Source organism: Nycticebus coucang, chromosome 10 (assembly GCF_027406575.1).
Source record: "Nycticebus coucang isolate mNycCou1 chromosome 10, mNycCou1.pri, whole genome shotgun sequence".
NCBI classification, from domain to species: domain Eukaryota; kingdom Metazoa; phylum Chordata; class Mammalia; order Primates; family Lorisidae; genus Nycticebus; species Nycticebus coucang.
The window spans coordinates 126116829-126139667 of NC_069789.1; the positions used below are offsets into that span (position 1 = coordinate 126116829).

General features: G+C 40.1%; 1 protein-coding gene and 1 pseudogene across 8 annotated transcripts in view; one reads left to right on the forward strand and one right to left on the reverse strand.

The window, feature by feature from the left end:
- The window catches only part of ZNF566 (zinc finger protein 566), a 36787-nt gene extending 26584 nt beyond the window's left edge, over positions 1-10203 (forward strand). For all 8 annotated transcript variants that reach the window (XM_053603984.1, XM_053603987.1, XM_053603991.1 and 5 more), the window contains one exon: positions 5064-10203. In XM_053603984.1, the coding sequence (XP_053459959.1) occupies positions 5064-6088 (1025 nt within the window). In that variant the 3' untranslated portion in view covers positions 6089-10203. The remainder of the gene's footprint in view (positions 1-5063) is intronic.
- Positions 10204-19322: 9119 nt separating this feature from the next.
- LOC128596607 (casein kinase I-like) lies at positions 19323-20565 on the reverse strand (annotated as a pseudogene).
- Positions 20566-22839: the final 2274 nt, after the last annotated feature.

A 22839-nucleotide genomic window follows, 5' to 3' on the forward strand; every position in this document is an offset into this window, starting at 1 on the left:
TTTGACTCAGGGTGTAATTTTAGGTTTTGCAAAACATTTACCTTCAAAATTTGCAGGCATTGCCTCATGCTCTTCTGATGCCATATAGCATCTAATGTTGAGAAGTCCAAAACTCATTCAGATTAATTCTTTTATGTGATATATTTAATCTGTTTGGAAGCTTTTTATTTTTAAATTCTACTATTTCATGTTGAGATATCATGACGTTGGTTTTATTCTCTCATTTGACTGGGTAATCATTGAAATATTTCCTTCTGGAAAATTAAAATCTCTGGAATTTTTACATATTATTTTCCTAATCACTTGTTGCCTATTATTTTCTCTTTTCTCTCTGTTTCTGACTTCATTGTTCACTTTTTATATGCAGTGCCTGCCATCATGTCTTAACACGTGGTAAAGGTTAATTAAATTTTTTGAGTGGTTGAATGTTTAGAATTGAGTTCCTAAATTTCTTTCCCTTAGTCTTAAAATTTCTTTTTTTTCCTATTTCCATCAGTACTTCCTGTGAGAATTTATTAACTTCTAATTTTTGTTTTTAAATTTTTTTTTCTCTATTTCTTTTTCTGACATTCTCTTGTGGAATTATTATATATTTTTTTCTAATAGTATTCACCTTTTGAATTTTTTTTTATCATTTAACATTACTGTATTTCCTTATAAGAGGAAGGTTTTAGCAAATTTTATAGGTGTCAATCAACCCTTGTTCAAATTGGGCACATAAAATCTAGCATCATGGGAGTTTTATTTATTTGGAAATGAATTTTTAACTATCAATACAAATGCCAAGATACTACATAAAACATCTACAGGAACTTCATTTTTTTTTAATTGTATACAAACATTTCCTACATAATCCAACATACAACAGAGAAATAGTACATCTTTTTCTTTCAATTTGCATACAATGGAAAAACAAGAATATATACGTATTTTACAGAGTTTAACTAATAGACACTTAGCAAGTTGACAGTTTAAAGTCTATAAGTGAAAACTTATCTAATAAAAATAATCAGAATTTATCAGCATCAGTCACTTCCATAACCAAGTGTTATTTTAAGTAATAAAACTTGCTGCTAATTAGGCTTCTGGTAACTTTCACTATACCTATTCCCTGAATTCTTTTTATTCTCTTTGTTTATTTTAATCTCTCATGTTTAAGAGTGGCAGGTGAAGTGGCTCATGCCTGTAATCCTTGCACATGGAGGCTGAAGCAGGTGGATTGCCTGAGCTCGCAGGTTCGAGACGATCATAAGCCAGAGTGAGACCCAGTCTCTAAAAATAGCTGGGCATTGTGGTGGACGTTTATAGTCCCAGCTACTTGGGAGGCTGAGGCAAGAGAATTGCTTGAGCCCAAGAGTTTGAGGTTGTTGTGAGCTGTGAGGCCATGGCACTCTACCAAGGGTGACAAAGTGAAACTCTGTCTCAAAGCAAAAATATAAAAGGGTGGTTCAAGACTATCTGCTCATACAAAAACTGGGGTATTAAAAAGCTGATGGGCTCATGTTTGCGTCTGATGTCTTGTAGATTTATGGGTGATTGTCACAGCAGAATCATTGGCCTAAAGCAATTCATTGACTGCTACCATCTGTCCAGTCTTTTCTCGTTGGTTTTCTCCAGAATGGAATCCTCTGCTTTTCTCCTGAGAATTAATGAAATATGCTTGGCCGTTAGGTTTGGGGACTTTACTGTGTATAGCAAGCTGGGGAATGGGGTAGATTTGAGAATCTGAGGTCTGTTTTTTTTTTTTTTTTTTTTTACAGATTTTCAGTTAATTTTCTGTTTTGTAGCCTCTCGTGCACCTTACATTCACAGGTATCTATGATTGCAGTGTTTGAACATATCTCAACTTTGATAGTATAACCAATCTGCAATTTAGGGTCCAGTATTTTTCTGGTTAATAAGTCATTTATTTCTATTCCCTCTACTCTTTATCTTCCAAAATTTTGTTGTTGCTTTTTTTTCCCATTCTCTTTGTCCTTATGAAGTTTCTTTTCATTTAATCTTGTTACTATCACTTTATTGATACTTCATAAAGGAACCATAATAAATGCACGTGTTTGATATGCCATATTTAAGATGAGTCTGTCTTTTTTTTTTTGAGACAGAGTCTCACTAAGTTGTCCTCAGTAGAGTGCTATGGCATCACAGCTCACAGCAACCTCAAATTCTTGGGCTTAAGAGAGTCCCTTGCCTCAGCCTCCCAAGTAGCTGGGACTACAGGCATCTGCCACAACGCCAGGCTGTTTTTTGTTGCGGTTGTCGTCGTTTAGCTGGCCCAGGCCAGGTTTGAACCCACCAACTTCCATGTATGTGGCTGGCGCAGTAACTTCTGTGCTATAGGTGCCAAGCCCCATTCTGTCCTTTTTAGAGGAATATTTTGTGACTATTTTTATTAAAGAGTATACATTTAGACACTTTCTGATTAAAGAAATCAATAAATATTTGTTGATCTTCCAATATGTACTAGATACTGTACTCAGAGTTAAATACATATTCCGGAAGGTGGCAGACGTTATTGTTGCCCTCACAGAACTTAAGATCTATTGAGGAAAAAGATGTTACATGAACCCAAATAAATACATAATAATAAATTGTGAAAATCCTGTTAAGGAAGAGAACAGAATACTAAAAGGATAATTATAAGCGAGGCATAATTTGAGGATCAGGGAATGCCTTGAAAAGTATGACCTTTAGGTAGAGATTTAAACAATGAAGTCGTCAAGGCCCAGAATGAAAGAAAACACCTCTAGACTTAAGTACCTAGAAGGACCTTGAGAGGGTCAGAGAGCTGGTGGCATGAATGGAAAAATAGAACGAGTGAGGACAGAGCTTAGAAAGCAAAGGGGGGACCATTGTGTCAGCTTTGATTGAAAAGGCAGGCAGGAACCAGATTATTCAAAGTTTTGTAGACCATGTTCAAAAGTTTGGCTTTCAGGGTGGTGCCTATGGCTCAAAGGAGTAGCCCCATATGCCAGAGGTGGCAGGTTCAAACCTGGCCAGAAACTGCAAAAAAAAAAAGAGTTTGGCTTTCACTGTAAGAGCAATATTGTATGGAAAGCCACTGATTTTAAGCAGAACAGTGGCAGGCTAATGTCTTTCCTGTGGTACAGATTCAGGACTGCAAACCTCAAGTGGGGAAACTAGGTAGGAATCTACTTTATCAGTTCAAGGGAGAGGTGTTTTATATTAGGTATTACAAAGAAGACAAGAATTTCAAGAGATATTTAGGAGTAAGACTAGGCAGAATTAGCTGAATGATTGGGAGTAAGAGGAAGACGATGGCACTTAGAGTGATTTTCATCTTTTGAGGGTGAGCTTTTCCCTCTGAGTCCATAGTTGTAGTCTTCAAAACATTTCACTTGTCTAACATCCCCATTTTTGTATAGAAATTCTTGCCTAGTATTGTAGCCCACTTATTTTATACCAAGTACTTTGCATACAAGGGCTGTCCAGAAGTAGAGGCATGCATAGCTGGATTCTTTCAGAACAGCTCTCATACATTATTCCCAATCCTCTCAGCAGTGAAAGGAGTTATTTCTGTTGTTAGAGAACTGCAGGCTCAGAAAGATGAATTAATTTGCTCAAGAAAACAAAGCTTGTAACTAGTTGAGTTTGAAACTCATACAAGTGAACCTCGTACCTCTTTTCTTTCGATACAATACACTGCCTTCTAGTTTACTTTCTTCTCTTGTCATTGAACCTACAAACGCCTTTCCTGTCAGTCATCCCTTCTCTAGTGCCTGAGTCCTTATTAAATCCTCTGTTCTCTTCTCTCAAGGTCAGTATCTCAAAATTACAAGGCAAACGGTATTTTCGTCAACCCTCAACATATACCTTAAGAATCCACAAAAGAATCCTCCCTGTCTGTCGCTCGCACTGTGTTCATTCAACACTTGTCTTTTCTTAAGCTATGTCTTTAGATTACTGTTCTCTATTTCCTTATTCATTAAAGAGCTCAGGCCCTTTAATTATAAAGACTAGAGCTGTCCAAAGGAATATTGAGTGGTGATGGCAATGTCCTATATTTATGATTTCCAGTACAGACGCTGCTAGTCACATTTGGCTGTTGAACACTGGAAATGTGAATAGTGTGACTGAAAAATCAAATTTGAAATTTTAACTACTTTTAAACTGAAATAGCTGCAACTGGCTACAATGCTGGACAATATAGATCTAACCAGGGACTAGCAAACTTTTTCTTAAAGGTCCAGATGCCAAGTGCAGTCCATGCAGTCTCTGTCATAAGTACTCACTTCTGCCATGGTAGCACAAAAGCATCCATAAAATCTGTAATAAGTGTGCTTATATTCTAATAAAACTTAATTTATAAAAATGAGTGCAGGGGCTGGGCAAGGTGGCTCACCCTGTAACCCTAGCACTCTGGACGAGATGGGTGGAGCGCTTGAGCTTAGGAGTTTGAGACCAGCCTGAGCAAGAGCCAGACCCCATCTCTACTTAAAAAAAAAAAAAACTAGCCAGGCGTAATGGTGGTCTCTTATAGTCCCAGCTACTCTAGAGGCTGAGGCAAGAGGATCTCTTAAGCTCAAGAATTTGAGATTGCTGTGAGCTATGATGCCATGGCACTCTACCTAGGGTGACAGACCAAGACTCTGTCTTAAAAAAAAGAGTGTAGGGCCATATGTCATAGTTTGCCAATCCCTGGAAATTTTCCATCAAGTATATTTATTTCATCTTGACAATAGCCCTGTTAAGTAGATATGATCATTTCCCTTATTTTACAGTTCATGCTTTTGGCTGTTATAATGTATGTATGTGTGTTTGTATATATGATTAGAGTCATCCTTAACAAGGAAGATAAAACTAAGGCTTGTATATACTTATCAAGCTTCCCAAAGTAATGGTGTATAGTAATGTTTGGGAACCAGTGACTTCCTTTGTTTTTCTAAATACTGCCCTCATCTTCTGATGTGACCTCTCTATCACTCTTTTTTCCTCATCATGTTTTTTTTTTTTTTAAATCAGTTAAATTATCCATTTTAATTAAAGTTTTATTTTTCCCAAACAAGAAAAATATGAGTGATTGCTTTCATTTTTTCTTCCAGTCATGGAATCAAAATGTGGGATCAAAAAATTCTTTTTGAAGAAGGAAATTTATGAAATAGAGTCAGCCCAGTGGGAGATAATGGGAAAACTTACAAGACATGACCTTCAGTGCTCTGGTTTCCAAGATGATTGGGAATGTAGTGGCCAGTTTGAGAAACAGCATGGTTCTCAGGAGGAACAATTCCGTCAAATGATACTCACTCATGAAGATTTACCCACTTTCAGCCACCATCCATCCTTTACTTTGCAGCAAATCATTAATAATAAAGAGAAATACTGTACAGCTAAAGAATATAGAAAAACTTTTAGACATGACTCACAATTTACTACACCTCAGATAATTCATACCATCGAGAAGCCCTATGAATGTAAGGATTGTGGAAAGTTGTTTAGACATCCTTCAAGGCTTGCTCATCATCAGAAAATTCATACTGGCAAGAAACCCTTTGAATGTAAGGAATGTGGAAAAACCTTTATTTGTGGCTCAGACCTTACTCGACATCACAGAATTCACACTGGTGAGAAACCCTATGAATGTAAAGAATGTGGAAAGGCCTTTAGTAGTGGTTCAAACTTTACTCGACATCAGAGAATTCACACTGGTGAGAAGCCTTATGAATGTAAAGAATGTGGGAAGGCCTTTAGTAGTGGTTCAAACTTTACTCAACATCAGAGAATTCATACTGGGGAGAAACCCTATGAATGTAAGGAATGTGGCAATGCCTTTAGTCAGAGCTCACAACTTATTAAACATCAAAGAATCCATACAGGTGAGAAACCTTACGAATGTAAAGAATGTGAAAAAGCTTTTCGTTCTGGTTCAGACCTTACTAGACATCAGAGAATTCATACTGGTGAGAAACCCTATGAATGTAAGATATGTGGGAAAGCCTATTCTCAGAGTTCACAACTTATTAGTCATCATAGAATTCATACAGGTGAGAAACCTTATGAATATAGGGAATGTGGAAAGAACTTTAATTATGAATCACAATTTATTCAGCATCAAAATTTGTACTGGTGATAAACCAGAATATATGAAATGTATAGGAAGTTTTTAAATTATGGCTCAAAACTATTCACCGTCTTTGAACTTATCTTGCTAATAAGTCCTCTAGATAGAATAATGTGGAAACATTTTATTTGTTGACTACAGTTTATTCAGCTTGAGAAAAATAATGTTGGAGAAACATGATATGAATAGAATACATTTTGGAAGCCCTTTAGTAAAAGCTTGTATTTCTTTTGACATTAGATAATTCAGTCTAGCAAACAAGTGGAAATGACAGCACTTTTGATACCACTCTAATCTTTTCTTCTTTTTTTTGAGATAAGAGTCTCACTTGGTCACCCTTTGTAGATGCCATGGCGTCATAGCTCACAGCAACCTCAAACTCTTGGGCTTAAGTGATTCTCTTCCCTCAGCCTCCCAAGTAGCTGGGACTACAGGTGCCCGCCACAACGCCCAGCTATTTTTAGAGATGAGGTCTTGCTCTGGCTCGGGCAATACACCCTCATTGGACTCCCAAGTGCTGGGATTACAGGCGTAAGCCACCTCTAATCTTATTACACATCAGAGAATTATGTAGGAATGTAATCCTGTGATTTTCATTTTCACCCCAATTTGGTTTTAATTGTTACATTCTTAATATTTTAAAACATCTTAAGTTTATATGACTATGAAGTTTATTAGTTTACATCATGGTTTGTAAAATATCTTTATTTTTAAAATACCTTTAATACCTGAAAGAATTGACCTCTTTATTTTTTGAAGATGGCTTATTTTTTCATGAGAAAAAGAGTAAGCCTTTCTTATTTAAAAAATGTTCATTAACAACTTTCTACTCAGTAAATAGAGATGCTCTAATTATCTTCATGGTGTTTCATTGTGTTTCTATAATAATATTTATCGAATCCCTATGGATGGACATCGTAGTTTCCTCCACATGTTTTGCCAAAATGCATGCCCCTGATGGACATTCTCCTTAGTCATATCTTTGTATTATCATTTTTCTATCTTTTTAATGGATAATATATCTGAATAGAAATTACAAAATGAGGCTTGGTGCCTATAGCTCAGTGGTTAGGGTGCCACCCACATGCACTGGGGCTGGCAGGTTTGAACCCAGCCTGGGCCAGCTAAACAACAATGACAACTGCAACAACAACAAAAAAATAGCCAGGCGTTGTGGCGGGTACCTGTAGTCCCAGCTCGTGGGAGGCTGAGGCAAGAGAATTGCTTAAGCCCAAGAGTTGGAGGTTGCTGTGAGCTCTGACGTCATGGAACTCTATTGAGGGCGACATAGTGAGACTCTGTCTCAAAAAAAAAACAAGAAATTATAAAATGAGACTTATTAAGATACCTACCTCATAGTGTTTTGTGAAGGTTGTATGAATTAAAACACAAAGCGTTTAGAATTGTGCCTGGCCTATAATAAATACATACTCATTGAATGTTAGTCATTATATTCCTTGTTATCATCATCATTATTATTTTTTGAAAGGCTTTTTAACTTCTGCAGATCTTACTGACTTCATACAGGGTATTACCTGAAGAAAGCCTCTTTGAGGATAATGAATTGAAAATTTCCATCATCACTGATTTCCTACTGAACATTAAATAATCCTAGGTGTTGGTGGGGAAAGTAATGTGAGTAATATAATACGTGAGAAGAACTTTATTCAGACTAGTATCCTTGTTCTACCTCATAAAATACCTAGTATAAAAAGTAACAAGAATATAGACCAATATTGGTGATGCTGAGGAAGAAAAAAGTGTGAAAAGAGAAATAAACGGCATTGCATTTGAAAAATGGATAGAGATAGAAACCTTATAGTTATAGATGTAAAAGTTTATACTGAATATAGTATGCTTGTTTAATATACTTGAGAACCTAAACAAAATGATTTGTTTAGAAAAATATTAATCACTAGTATTGACTCGAAGATAAATAGAACTCTTAGAAGATGCTCGTAAACACACATAATAGGAAAAATTAGCATAAGATCAATTAGCTATTACTAATGAAGGACCCAATCCAATTTATTTTTAGGTAAAACTTTTTTCAAGTGTTAAGAAACCATTTCAGTTATATAGAAATAGATATACCATTTTACTATTTTTTTGTTTTGTTCATTTGTTTGTGTTTTTGAGATGCAGTCTTACTCTTTCGCCCTGGGTAGAGTCTGTCATCATAGCTCACAGCAACCTCAAACTCTTAGGCTAGGCGATCCTATTGCCTCAGCCTCCCGAGTAGCTGAGGCTACAGGTACCCACCATGAAGCCTGGCTAGTTTTTTCTATTTTTAGTAGAGATGGGGTGTCACTCTTGCTCAGACTGGTCTTATACTCCTGAGCTCAAACAATCCACCTTGGCCACCCAGAGTGCTAAGATTACAGGCATAAGCCACTGAGCTCAGCCCATTTTACTTTAATTTTGATGTCAGAGATAAATTAGGAAGATACAAAAAAGAAAACTATTTTTTGGTGTCTCCCATGAAGATACTTAGGTTACTACAAAAGTTTTGAGACATACTGTGTTAGGGTTCGTTATTTCAGTTCCAAGAAACAAGGTCAGCAGCATCCTGTCGGATTCACCTGTACAAGTTCCAGCTTGCTCAGCTTATCAGTGTTGCTGGAGGTCTTCATTTGTTTCTGTGTAGATTTTAAATTTTTTTATTTTTGTGTGTCTCAAAACTTTAATAAAGATTATATGTACCCTTTCTAAGAGATTAGCAAATTGTATGTTTCTATTTAGAGGGTAAGAAAAACAGACCTGGTTGGGACAGTACTTAAAGAATATACCCAGTGCCCAGTTCCAGGTAACTGTGGTGCTATGAGGAAACACCGGCCTTGTTTTTCTTCTGACTTTGTAGGAAATCCAAAAATCTACATTTTTAAAATGTTCGATAGCTCCTGATTTTTAAAAGATTTTTAAAATGTTCAATAGCTCCTGATTTTTAAAAAGTCAATTAAAAAAAATCATCATAAGGAACAAGGAAGGTAATATTGGCTCTTGAACTACATGTGCACACAAAACTGAAAATAAAAATTTTTAAGGAATTAACCTGTCAAAAAAGGAAATCCAGACCATCACAATTTTGCTATAACAGTAAATAATGTCATTGTAATTTTATAGTGTGTTCAAGACCAAGGATCACCAAACTTTTTCCCTATTGGGCCAGAGAGTAAGTATTTTAGCCTTTGTGTGCCGTTGTCAACTCTGTCATTACAGTGTGGAAACCTAGTAAAAGTCTCTTTAAGAAATTTTGAAGTTTCTTAAGAAGTCCAGAGTTTAGCTTTGTTTAGGTTTAGGATACTTTTTGAGATGGCTCTTTATTGTGCCTCAATTTTCATGCTCCTTACATTGGAAAGTTACTCTTCTGTGGAAGGAAAATTCATATATTCCGTTATCTTAGACGTGTCTTTTCATGCCCTACTCTCTTTTTTCTTAGGTCCTATGTAGGAAGAGTTTCTTTGAACGCTTCTTAAAGTAACATTGAAGTATTTTTTACAGGAATAAGGAGGTAAAATATTTCATAATAAATTCAAGAAACATAGAGTGAGCAAATATCTGCAGATGGGAGAATTACTAAAAACAGCATATTCTGTTCTAATGTTTTGTATGATTATCAAAATGAGAACTGCCAAATGAAATTTAATTTCGTGAGCATATTTAAGTCTTATATTAAGTTCCTCATCTAAAATTACACAGTTAGTACAGTTGCACCCAAATTAATAAAATAAAAGTAAAAAGAAACAAAATCAACATCCACCCCTCTCTATTCCTCATTCCCACTCTGTCCATTTCCTTTGGAATAATATTTAAAGATTCTGTATATTTCTTCATGTTCTAACATTAACACACAAATAGATTATTTCATATATATATAATTTCTACAAAAAATGGATGATACTTTATATAGTTTCTATGAAATTTGCTTTTTTACATTCAACTGTACATTTTGGATTTTCCTTCAAGTCAGTAGATGATGATTTAACTTAATTTTTTTAATGGTTACCAAATCTTCCACAGGATGCTTGTACCAATACTATTCAACTATTTCCCCACTTGTGCTGTCTCAGATTGTTTTCTCTTTTTTGCCATGTAAGAGTAATGCTGCAATAAACATTTTTATATTGTTGTCTATTTTATTTCTATAAAATAGGTGTCCCACTTTATTTCCAGTGTTTTCTGTGTTTCTTAGGAAGGTTTTGCTTCTATAAAATTTCAGAGGGTAAGAGAGTAAAGGAAAAATTGTGCAGTTTTTGTATGTGTGTTTCTGTGTGTATGCATACACATAAGTTTAATATTTTAATCCATTTTAATTGATTACTGTATATGGTATGAGTCAAGTATAAGATTTGTTTATATCCAGGCCTGGCGCCTGTAGCTCAAGCAGCTAAGGCACCAGCCACATACACCAAAGCTGGCGGGTTCCAATCCAGCCCGGGCCTGCCAAACAATGACAACTACAACCAAAAAATAGCCGGGTATTGAAGCAGGCACCTGTAGTCCCAGCTACTTGGGAGACCAAGGCAAGAGAATCGCTTAAGCCAGGAGCTGGAGGTTGCTGTTAGCTGTGATGCCACGGCACTCTACAGAGGGCAACAGCTTGAGGCTCTGTCTCAAAAAAAAAAAAAAAAAAAGATTTGTTTATATCCAGAAATAAAACCAACTATGCCAGAAATACTTACTAAATTCTTCATCTTGAGGGGAGGATGAGGCATAGAAAAAAAATTCTTCATATTTCTCCCGAAATAAAATGTCGTATATTAAATGCTCAAATCCAGCCAGACGAAGTGGCTTGCTACTGTAATCCTAGCACTCAGGGAGGCCGAAGTGGGAGGATCCCTTGAGTTCAGGAGTTCATGACTAGCCTAAGCCAAGAACAAAATCCTATCTCTACTGAAAATCGAAAAAAAAATAGCAATAAATAAATGTTAATAAGGGCCGGGCGTAGTGTCTCACTCCTGTAATCCTAGCACTCTGGGAGGCCACGGCGAGTGGATTGCCTGAGCTCATGGGTTTGAGACCAGCCTGAACCAGAGCAAGACCCCATCTCTAAAAATAGCCATGTGTGGTGGGTGCCTGTAGTCCCAGCTACTTGGGAGGCTGAGGCAAGAGAATTGCTTGGGCCCAAGAGTTTGAGGTTGCTGTGAGGAAATGACATTCTGTCTCAAAAAAAAAAAAAAACTAGTTAGGGGGGTGGCAGTAGTCCCAGCTACTCGGGAGGCTAAGGGTTGCTGTGGCCTAGGCTGATGTCACAGCACTCTAACCTGGGCAAGAGACTGAGACGCTAAAAAAACACAAAACACTCAAATCCTCACATCTATTTCTGTTCCCTATATTTCAGCAATCTTTAATACTTCTCAATAGCTTTTATTACTTGAAAATAAAGATATGTATGTTATTAATGTATAGTTTATTATTTGGAAATAAAGACATTCATAAGAATTTTTTTTTTTTTGAAACAGAGTCTCACTATGTCGCCCTTGGTTGAGTGCTGTGCATCACAGCTCACAGCAACCTCAAACTCTTAACTTAAGCTATTCTTTTGCCTCAGCCTCCCGAATAGCTGGGAATACAGATTCCCACTACAATGCCCAGCTGTTTCTTGGTTGCAGTTGTCATTATTGTTTAGCAGACCCGGGCTGGGCTTGAACCCACCAGACTTGGTGTATGTGCCTGGCAGAGCTCCAGGCACCGGGCCTCTTCATAAGAATTTTTAAATCATCCAGTTTCAATAAAAACCTCTTAGGATTATATTTTGAATTTTATTTAAGTTATATACAGAATATCCCAAATAAATGCACAATTAACATTGAGTGGATATTCATTAATACGTGTATGTCTTGAAATTTCTTTGACAACTCCTTATCCTTCTTACTTTTTTTTTTTTTTTTTTTGAGACTGAGCCTCACTCTGTTGTTCCAGGCAAGAGTGTCATGGCCTCAGCCTAGCTCATAGCAACTTCAAACTGCTGGCCTCAAGCGGTCCTCCTGCCTCAGCCTCCCAAGTAGCTGGGACTATAGGCACCTGGCTCATTTTTCTATTTTTATTAGAGATGGGGTCATGAACTTGTTTAGGCTGGTCTTGAACTCCTGAGCTGGAGCAATTCCTCCCACCTTGGCCACCCAGAGTGCTAGGATTACTGGTGTGAGCCACTATGTCCAGCCCCCTCCACTTTTATCTGGACTTCAAGTCTTGTTTTTCCTGTCCTGCTAAATTATAATTCCATGTTCTGAATTTTTACCTTATGGAGAGACCTTATCCTTGAAAGGAATTTTGGCTGTTTTGAAAGTTGTCACAGGGGCAGCGCCTGTGGCTCAAAGGAGTAGGGCACCGGCCCCATATGCCAGAGGTGGCGGGTTCAAGCCCAGCCCCGGCCAAAAAAAAAAAAAGAAAGAAAGTTGTTACAGATAAAGAGTTTATTAGTTCCTTCAGATCTTCCTCTGTGGACCAACTGCACTTCTCTCGCACTGGTGTGGGCAAAACCTCAACCCCTTTCAGCTTCTGTTGTCACTTTGGCCCTGTGTGCTTCTAGTGAATATCTGTTCAGGGGTTCTGTTTTCAGATTATTTCAGATGCCCTATTACTTCCCTTGGCTTCCTTCTTCACAGATGCAGATTCAGGTTTTATTATTTTTATCATCATTATTATTATGTTTTTGAGATAAAGTTTCACTCTGTTGCTCACAACAACCTCAAAGTCTTAAGCTTGAGCAATCCTCTTTCCTCAGCCTCCCCAATAGCTGGGACTACAGGTACCCACTACCACCCCTGGCTCGTTTGTTTGTTTTCTATTTTTAGTAGAGACAGGGTCTCCCTCTTGCTCAGGCTGGTCTTGAACTCCTGAGCTCAATCAATCTACCTGCCTCAGCCTCCCAGAGTGCTAGCTAGGATTACAGGCAAGAGCCACCGCTCTCAGCCCAGATTCAGGTATTATTTTTCCCTCCTGCTTATATTTGGGGGTTCATGGGGATACTGCCTGTATTAGTTTGCTGGAACTGCCATAACATATTACCACATACTTGATAACTTCAACACAAACTTATTTCCTCACAGCTCTGGACACATTTAGTCCAAGGCTCAGGTGTTAGCAGATGTGTTTTCTGCCAAGGCCTGCCTCTCTCCTTGGCTTGCAGATGGGTGCCTTCTCTCTGTCCCCTCACATGGCATTTTCACTGTGTGTGTGCAGTCCTGGTGTGTCTCAGTGTATCCAAATTCCTCTTATAAAGACATCATTGGTTTAGGGCCCACCCTGGTGGCCTCATTTTAACTTCATCACCCGTTTAAAGGTCACATCTCCAAATCTATTCACATTCTGAGGTATGGGGGGTTTGGACTTGGACAAATCAATTTTGGAAGGATGCAGTTCAACCCATAGCTTCATCTCACCTAGATTTGTTTGAATGTTTCCAATAAGATTTTGGCTTTGCTGTCTGATTGCTCTATTTTTATTTGCAGATTCAGGAAGAATTAAAAAACGGTGCTACTACAGGCGCAATTTTTCTAGAATCTTTATGACTTGGTTTTTGTTTAATCAGTTTTATTGAGGTAAAATTTATTTTTTTATATTTATTTATTTGAGATATAGAGTTTCACTTTGTCACCCTCAGTAAAGTGCTATGGAGTCACAGCTCACAGCAACCTCCAACTCTTGGGCTTAGGCGATTCTCTTGCCTCAGCCTCCTGAGTAGGTGGGACTACAGGTGCCTGCCACAATGCCCGCAATTTTTAGAGATGGGGTCTCGCTCTGGCTCAGGCTGGTCTCAAACCCATAAGCTCAGGCAATCCACTCGCCTCGGCCTCCCAGAGTACTAGGATTATAGGTGTAAGCCACTGCATTCAGCCTCAGAGGTAAAATTTCCATGCAACAAAATTTACCAATTTTAATTGTACCGTTTGATGAGTTTTGACAAAAATATGTAGTTATGTAATTATTACCACAGTCAAGACATAGAACACTTCCATCAACTCAAAAACATCCCTCATGCCCTTTTGCAATTACTCCCTGATTCTGACCCCTAATGTCCACCAATCTACTTCCTGTCCACAATAGTTGTGCATCCTCTAGAATTTTGTGTAAGTAGAATCATATAGTACATAATCTTTTTTTTTTTTGTAGAGACAGAGTCTCACTTTATCACCCTCAGTAGAGTGCCGTGGCGTCACACAGCTCACAGCAATCTCCAACTCCTGGGCTTAGGCGATTCTCTTGCCTCAGCCTCTGGAGTGGCTGGGACTACAGGTGTCCGCCACAACGCCCGGTCATCTTTTTGTTGCAGTTCGGCCGGGGCGGGGTTTGAACCCGCCACCCTTGGTATATGGGGCCAGCGCCCTACTCACTGAGCCACAGGCGCCACCCTGGTATGTAATCTTTTATGTAAGTCTTCTTGTATTTAACATAATACTTTTGGGATTCATTCATTTTGCACACAGTAGTAGATTTCTGTTTTTTTTTTTATCAACTCCACATATTTTGTTTTTTAATATGTAACTGTTCTTTTTTTTTTCTTAGAGACGGAGTCTCACTCTGTTGCCCTCGGTAGAGTGCTGTGACGTCACAGCTCACGGCAACCTCCAACTCCTAGGCTTAAGCCATTCTCTTTCCTCAGCCCGAGTAGCTGGGACTAGAGGTGCCCGCCACAACGCCCCGCTATTTTTTGTTGCAATTTGGCCAGGGCTGGGTTCGAACCCACCACCCGCGGTATATGGGGCTGGCACCCTACTCACTGAGCCACGGGTGCCACCCTGTGTAACTGTTCTAATACGTATGTAGTGTCATCTTATTGTTTAATATACATTTCCCTAATGCTAATGATGTTGAGTATCTTTTCATATGGGGTTTTGTCATTTGCATGTCTTTTTTTGGTGTGGAATCTATTAAATTTTTTGCCAGTTGTTACTTACTGGCTTGTCTTCTTATTGCATTATAAAAATTCTTTGTATATTCTAGATACAAGCTCTTTGTTTAGATATATGTTTTGCAAATATTTTTTCTCAATCTGTGGCTTGCTTCATTTTCCTTTTTTTTTTTTAATACAGTCTCACTCTGTTGCCCTGGTTAGAGTAGCATGGCATCATAGCTCACAGCAATCTCAAACTCTTGGGCTCGAGCAATCCTCTTGCCTCAGGCTATGGGTGCCCACCATAACACCCAGCTAGTTGTTTTTTGTTTTCTATTTTTAGTAGAGATAGGGTCCCACTCTTGCTCAGGCTATTCTCGAACTCCTGAACTCAAGCAATGCACCCACCTCTCAAAGTGCTAAGATTACAGGTGGGAGCCACCACACCTGGCTTGTCTTTTCATTTTCTTAACAGTGTTTTTTTTTTTTGGTTTTTGGCCGGGGCTAGGTTTGAACACACCACCTCTGGCATATGGGACCAGCGCCCTACTCCTTGAGCCACAGGTGCCGCCCTCTTAGCAGTGTTTTTTGAAGACTGAAGTTTTTGGTTTTGGTGAAATCCATCTTTATCATTTTTTTTCTTTCATAGTTCCTGTTTTTTTTGTGTATATGTCTTATGAAATATTTCCTAGACTAATATCATGAAGATTTATCTTTTATTTTTATTTTATTTTATTTTTGAATTTTGCTTTCAACTGGCTTTCACTCATCTTAGTTTTTATTTATTTTTTTCTTTTCTTCCTTTAGCGATTCTTTTGCCCTTAGCTTCCCAAGTAGCTGGGACTGCAGGCGCCCACCACAATGCCCAGCTTTTCTTGGTAGAGACAGGGTCTCACTCCAGCTCAGGATGGTTTCTAACCTCTAAGCTCAGGCAATCCACCCACCTTGGCCTCCCACAGCACTAGGACTACCAGCATAAGCCACCATACCTGGCCACCTCTTTAATTTTTAAATGGATTTAAAGAATCTAGGGTTGGGTACTAATAAAAATATTGCCTGAAAATATAAAAGAGAGACAGTGCAAGTGAATCTGGTAAAATCTTGAGTCATACATTTAAGTAATAGATCAATTGTAACAAAAATGTGGGAGTCTGGGTGGCGCCTGTAGCTCAAAGGGGTAGAGCGCCAGTCCCATATGCTGGAGGTGGCAGGTTTAAACCCAGCCCCGGCCAAAAAAAAAAACTGCACAAATAAATAAATAAATAGCAGTGAACTCTTTAAAAAAAAAAAAATGTGGGAGTCAAGAGAGAGATGTTCTCCTGGTATTCACTTACATTTCTTTTGAATCTATTTAACTTAAAAATTATTTAAGATAGAATTTGAGAAAAACTATAACCTATAACATGGAAACTAACCAATTTATTCTTAAAGATATTACCAACTTAAAGATCAGATCCTATAAAATGATATTTCCTTTCTTTATGGATGTTCATATTTGGAATGAATATACTAGAGTTTTAATGAAAATCCTTTATAGTCATGGTCAAAATTCATAATCTCATAAAATATTATAATTCCACCTTGTGTTCAGATTATCTGAGATCAACATTAAGGAAGAGAAATTAATATTAAAAGTTAAATTGCAGACTATTTTCACAAACTTTGTAATATTTAACATTGTGCTTTCTTTTTTTTTTATAGAGACAGAGTCTCACTTTATGGCCCTCGGTAGAGTGCCATGACATCACACAGCTCACAGCAACCTCCAACTCCTGGGCTTAAGCGATTCTCTTGCCTCAGCCTCCCGAGTAGCTGGGACTACAGGCGCCCGCCACAACGCCCAGCTATTTTTTGGTTGCAGTTCGGCCAAGGCCGAGTTTGAACCTGCCACCCTTGGTATATGGGGCCGGTACCTTACTGACTGAGCCACAGGCGCTGCCCAACATTGTGCTTTCATAAGTGGAAATTATAAAGACTCCATAATGAGGAATATAAGGAACTTAATTTCATTATTTTACATTGTCATGTAGTTAAAGTTTCCTTTGGAAAAAATATTCCTGTAATTCGGGTTATTGTAGCACCATCAGTTGTATATGGAATCTAAAGTAATAATTTGTGATCCATAAAACTTGAAATTCTTTTCCTTTTCTTTTTTTTAGCAATGTTTCTCACTGTGTCATTCAGGCTGGAGTGCAATGGCATGATCATGTCACAGCAGCCTCAAACTTCTGGGCTCAAGGGATCCTACTGCCTCAGCCTTTCAAGTAGCTGGATCTACATGCTTGAGCAACTGTGCTGGCTCGGTTTAAATTCTTAAAATTCTCATTTTAAAATCATTTATGATTCAGGAACTCAAGATTTTTTAGATAAGATTACTTTAAACTGAATTCACGAATCAGTTTTATGTATTCCTACACATTAAATAAAATACTAAAAACTTCATGTAAGAGATTATCAATGCTATTTTATATAGTTTAAATTTTTACGTCTTTACATTACTTACTGACTTAATTCTTTGTGGAACTAATAAAAAGTAATATATTCCTTCCTCACTCTTATGTTTCATGCATGCCTGGCTATTTTTAAGAATTAACTGATTATCTGTCTTTTCCTAAAAGTATCTTATACTAATATAACCAGCATATTTGACAATAATTTATATTGTGATGGTTTTCCATTTCATGTCCCTGCCTCCTAGACCTGGAACCACTACCTGAATCTTGCATTAGTCATTATTGTTCTTTTTATACATATAATTGTATTGTATCACATATACATATAATCTGTGTATATGTTATTATCTTGGTTAAATTTAATTTTTTTTTGAGACAGAACCTCACTATGTCACCCTCGGTAGAGTGCCATGGCGTCACAGCTCACAGCAACCTCCAACTCTTGGACTTAAGCGATTCTCTTGCCTCAGCCTCCCAAGTAGCTGGGACTACAGGCACCCACCACAATGCCCCACTACTTTTTGTTGCAGTTGTCATTGTTGTTTAGTTGGCCTGGGCTGATTTTGAACCCATCAGACTCGATGTATGTGGCTGGCACCATAACCATGGTGCTATGGGAGCCAAACCGGTTAAATTTAATTTTTAAGAATGTGTTTCATGGTATATAATATCTTAAGGAACTTATTTTTTCCTTTTAACATTGATCACAAATATCTGCCCATATTATTGTTCCTTTTAGTCCATCCATTTTCACTATTCTACAATAGTCTATGATGTGACTATCTAAAAATTTGTTTATCTACTTTTTTTTTACTTTATCCTTTTCTACTTTATTACTTCAAATTAACAACCATGATAAAGCTCCAAAACGTCCAATATTTACACCGGTAAAAGTACAAAATTCCCCCCAAAGTTCTTCAGTATTTTTTCAGTTTTTAAAATTATAAATAAAAAGCTTTGTTCTGCAATTTAAAAAAAAAAGGAAAAAGAAGACAGAGGTAAATAAATTAGAAAACACACACAGACAGAAAACAAAAAACAAAACAGGAGTTAACTAGGAAGGATGGGGAAATCCAACACTTGATCCTAATCCCAGGCTCCTTCTCAAAAGGTAAAACCTGGGAGAGGAGAGACCCCAGGTGACTATCAGAACCAGGGGAGTAATTTGTAATCCAGAGTCAGATGTTTTTAGAAGTAGTCTCCACAGATTCTGCCCTAAGACCAAGAATGGATGGCAGGGCTGCCACAGGCTGACAGTCTGGAGGTGATGAGGACCCTCTGTGGCCTGAGGAATGCCTACTCCATGCACTTGTTAGGAGACACAGGAAAAAAGAATCCGCCCTGAGAGGAGGGGATGCAGCACCTGCTGCTCTGAGGAACACAGGTCAAATACAGCCACAAGCACATAAAGTATCTTGGCCTCTGCCACCTCCCCACCCACTCAAGGTCTCCAAGGAGAGGCAAAGGAGGACCCAAATGCCCAGGAGCCATAGGGAAAACCCCAACACAGAAAGTAGGGTGCTCTCATCTCGGAAAAGGTGGGGGCTGTGTGTGTCTCCTGGGTTCTGAAGCTCATGAAACCAGTGGGACCTGCTTTTGAATGACCACACTACTTCCTGACCTTACTTCCTCCAGCCTCTGATGGCGTAAGAGGACTGGCTGCAGCACTGAGGCATTCCTTTTCCTGCAGGTGTGAGAAGTGGCAGAACAGGTGGCTGGGCTGGGGACCTGGCGGCTGCCTCCTGTGACCCAGGATTCTGAAGATGGGCTGCGTAGGATCCTCAGTGCTAAAGGGATCCCATCTTCTGCCATTGGCCAAAAAAAAAAAAAAAAAAAAGACAAAAAATCCATCCTCTGTTTTGTGCTGGGATTTTTTCTTTCGAGTGTTTTCTTTCCATCTTTTGTTGTTGTTTTTTAAAAGAAAATACAGTGTACACACCAAGCAAAGCAAACACTAGTCTGATGGTGGCACTCCTTGCTTCCAGAGATGGTCAAAAGGCACGCTTGTCTGTGAGGCTGGGATCCGGGAGACCTCTTGCTGCCCAGTGAGGTCTGAGGACGAGACCTTGGCGGGCGTGCCCTTGTGCAGCCTCACACTCACCTTCCTCTCCCAGTCCACCCAGGAGATCGCTCTGGGAGGCGTAGTGCCACCTTGCTGGATGCGGGGAACTGAGGTGGAGGTCACAGGTTGGGCTGCACATTGCAGCTGGTTGGCGGTGACCCTTGTGGGGGGGTCTGGGGGCAGGGCCTGGGTCATGGACCCCCGCAACTGCCCCATCCTCTCCTCATACTGGTGTTCTCAACGCTCCCGGTCCACGTCCTCGGGGTTCCGGGACATACCCTAGTTGGTCCAGGGGTGTCCACAAAGAAGGGCCGGGGGCTAGCAGGAGAGGGGCCGCCTGGATTTGATCATGTTCCAGTCAAAGACGGAGTCGTAGGAGAAGCCCTGCCGCAGGGCGAAGCAGCCGGGCTTGGGGAACCGCGGCGAGCGGCAGAAGTTGAGGTACGCGGAGAGCTGGGAGGGGCAGCCTTTGCAGAGGACCTCGGTGGGCGTCGACATCTTCTTCTCACAGATTCGCTCATGCTTCTGGCGCTTGGTGGCTACTCTGAGGCCTCGCCAAGGAGCCCAGATTGAAGTACAGGAGCAAGGAGCCCAGCCTCGTCAGGTTATCTCTGCGACTTTGCTCGAGGCCCACGGGGGTGTGGACGGAGGCGTAGCGGGCAGCGCGGCCGGGTCCTCGTTTCCCCCGTAGGAGGTGTGCTTGCTGGTGGGCGCGGGCGTTCCAGCACTTCTCAGCCAGGCCGAAGTCGACCATGTAGACCACGTTGCCCTTCTTCCCTAGCCCCCTGAGGAGGCTGTCGGCCTTGACATCCCGGTGCATGAAGGAAGTTCTTGGACTGGATGTGTTCAATACGGCTGATCGTCTGGTCAGCAAGGAACAACCCGGCTTGAGGCTGAATTTTCGGGAACAGAAGTTAAGGTCCTGGAGGCTGGGCCCCAGCAGTTCCAAGACCATCACGGTGTAGTCGGCCGCGGCTCCACACCTCCCCCCGCGTGGACTTGGAGAACTTGCTCTAGATGTGCAGCTTGGGGGTGCTTTGTTTTCACACACTGGAGCTTGATAGCGAAGTTGGCGCCCGAAGGACCCGCTCCCGGGCTTCCGTCCCCGGCGCTACTGACTCCCCACACGTTCCATGATTCACTCTTGCGCGCTGGGAAGGCGCGGGTGCCCGGCAGCTGCTCCGGGGGGCCGGGGGCGGACGCCGCGCCAGCCGCCGCAGCTACCGCTGCTTCTCTCTCTCTTCCCGGACTACTGCCCGCTCGGCCCCCTATTTATCCACTTCTTGAGACTTCAAACATTTCTCCCTTTTTGACACAGAGTCTCACTTTTGTCGCCCTCGGTAGAGTGCTGTAGCGTCACAGCTCACAGCAACCGCAAAATCTTGGTCTCAAGCGATTCTCTTGCCTCAGCCTGTCCAGAGTAGCTGGGACTACAGGCGCCCGCCACAACGCCCGGCTATTTTTAGAGATGGGGGTCTCCCTCTGGCTCAGGCTGGTCTCGAACCTGTGAGCTCAGGCGATCCACCCGCCTCTGCCTCCCAGAGTGCTAGGATTACAGGCGTGAGCCACCGCGTCCGCCTGACTTCAAACTTATTTCTGTTATTATGTAGATTGTTTCCTCTATACCCCCGTTCTAGGCAACCACTACCTTATAATCCTTTTTTTTAGATTTGCCTAGTCTGTACATCTCATATAAATGGAATCATACAGTATGTAGTCTTTTGTACCTGGTTCCTCTCAATTAGCATGTTTTCAACTTTCATTCATGTATAGCATGTGTCCACACTTCATGCTTTTTATGGATGAATAATATCTCACTGTATGAGTATGCCTCATTTATCTATTTTTCAGTTGTTGGACATTTAGGTTATTTTCACTTTGGGGATATTATTATTATTATTATTATTATTATTATTTTGAGACAGAGCCTCAAGCTGTTGTACTGGGTTGAGTGCTGTAGCATCGCAGCTCACAGCAACCTCCAACTCCTGGGCTCAAGCGAGTCTCCTGCCTTTGCCGGCCAAGTAGCTGGGACTACAGGTGCCTGCCACAATGCCCAGCTATTTTTTGGTTGCAGCCATGGTTGTTTGGCGGCTCGGGCTGTATTCAAACCCGCCAGCTCAGGTGTATGTGGCTGGTGCCTTAGCCACTTGAGCCACAGGTGCTGAGCCTAAAGTTTTTTTTGTTTGTTTGTTTTACAGTTTTTGGCCAGGGCTGGGTTTGAACCCACCATCTCTGGCATATAAGGCCAGCACCTTACTCCTTTGAGCCACAGGCGCTGCCTCTAAGGATATTACTAATAATGATAATGTGGGCCAGACAGATTGGTTCACACCTGTAATCCTAGCACTCTGGGAGGCCCAGGTGGGTGGATTGCCTGAGCTCAGAAGTTGGAGACCAGCCTGAGCCAACAGTGAGACCCTCTCTCTACCAAAAGCAGAAAAATTAGCCAGGTGTTATGGTAGGGTGCCTGTAGTTCCAGCTAAGGCACTAGCCCAAGAGTTGAAGTTGTTGTGAACCATGATGCCATGGCACTCTTCCCAGGGCAATGGAGTGACACTGTGTCTCAAAAAAGAAAAAAGTGATATGAACAATCATGCATACATAGGTTTTCATATGGATACATATTTTCATATCTCTTGGGTATGTTTGTTGAGTATTTTATTTTTATTTTTTTGAGACAGAGTCTCACTATGTCGCCCTCAGTAGAGTGTTATGGCATCACAGCTCACAGCAACTTCAAACTCTTGGGCTTAAGCGATTCTCTTGTCTCAGCCTCCCAAGTAGCTGGGACTACAGGCACCCACCACAATGCCTGGCTATATTTTTTGTTGCGGTTGTCATTGTTGTTTAGTTGGCCCAGGCTGGGTTCAAACCTGGCAGCCCCAGTGTATGTGCCGGCACTCTACTCACTGACCTACAGGCACCACCTATTTTTATTTTATTTTTTTTAAGCAAGCATGGAACAAAGTTTATTGAGGAAGATAAATGTAGTTTTACAGAGTAATAGCAAGATACATTAACCACAGACACTGCACATTGTCAGGGCAAATAGGCTGTGTAGAGAGTTTTTATGATGAAGACGTACAGGATTTTGTCAAGTGCTTTCATGGTATCTATTGAGATGATCATTAAGTTTTTGTCCTTTATTCCATTGATACAGCATATTGTATTAATTGTTTGGGGGGATGTTAATCCAACCTTGTATTCCTAAGACAAATATCACTTGGTCAAGGTATATAAATCTTTTATATATTGCTTGATTTGTTTTAGTAATATTTTGTTGAGTATTTTTGCATCTATGTGCATAAAGGATATTGGTTTGTAGAATTCTTTTCTTTTTCTTTTTAGACATTGTCTCACTCTGTTACTCTGGGTACAGTGCTGTGGAGGCATCACAGCTCACAGC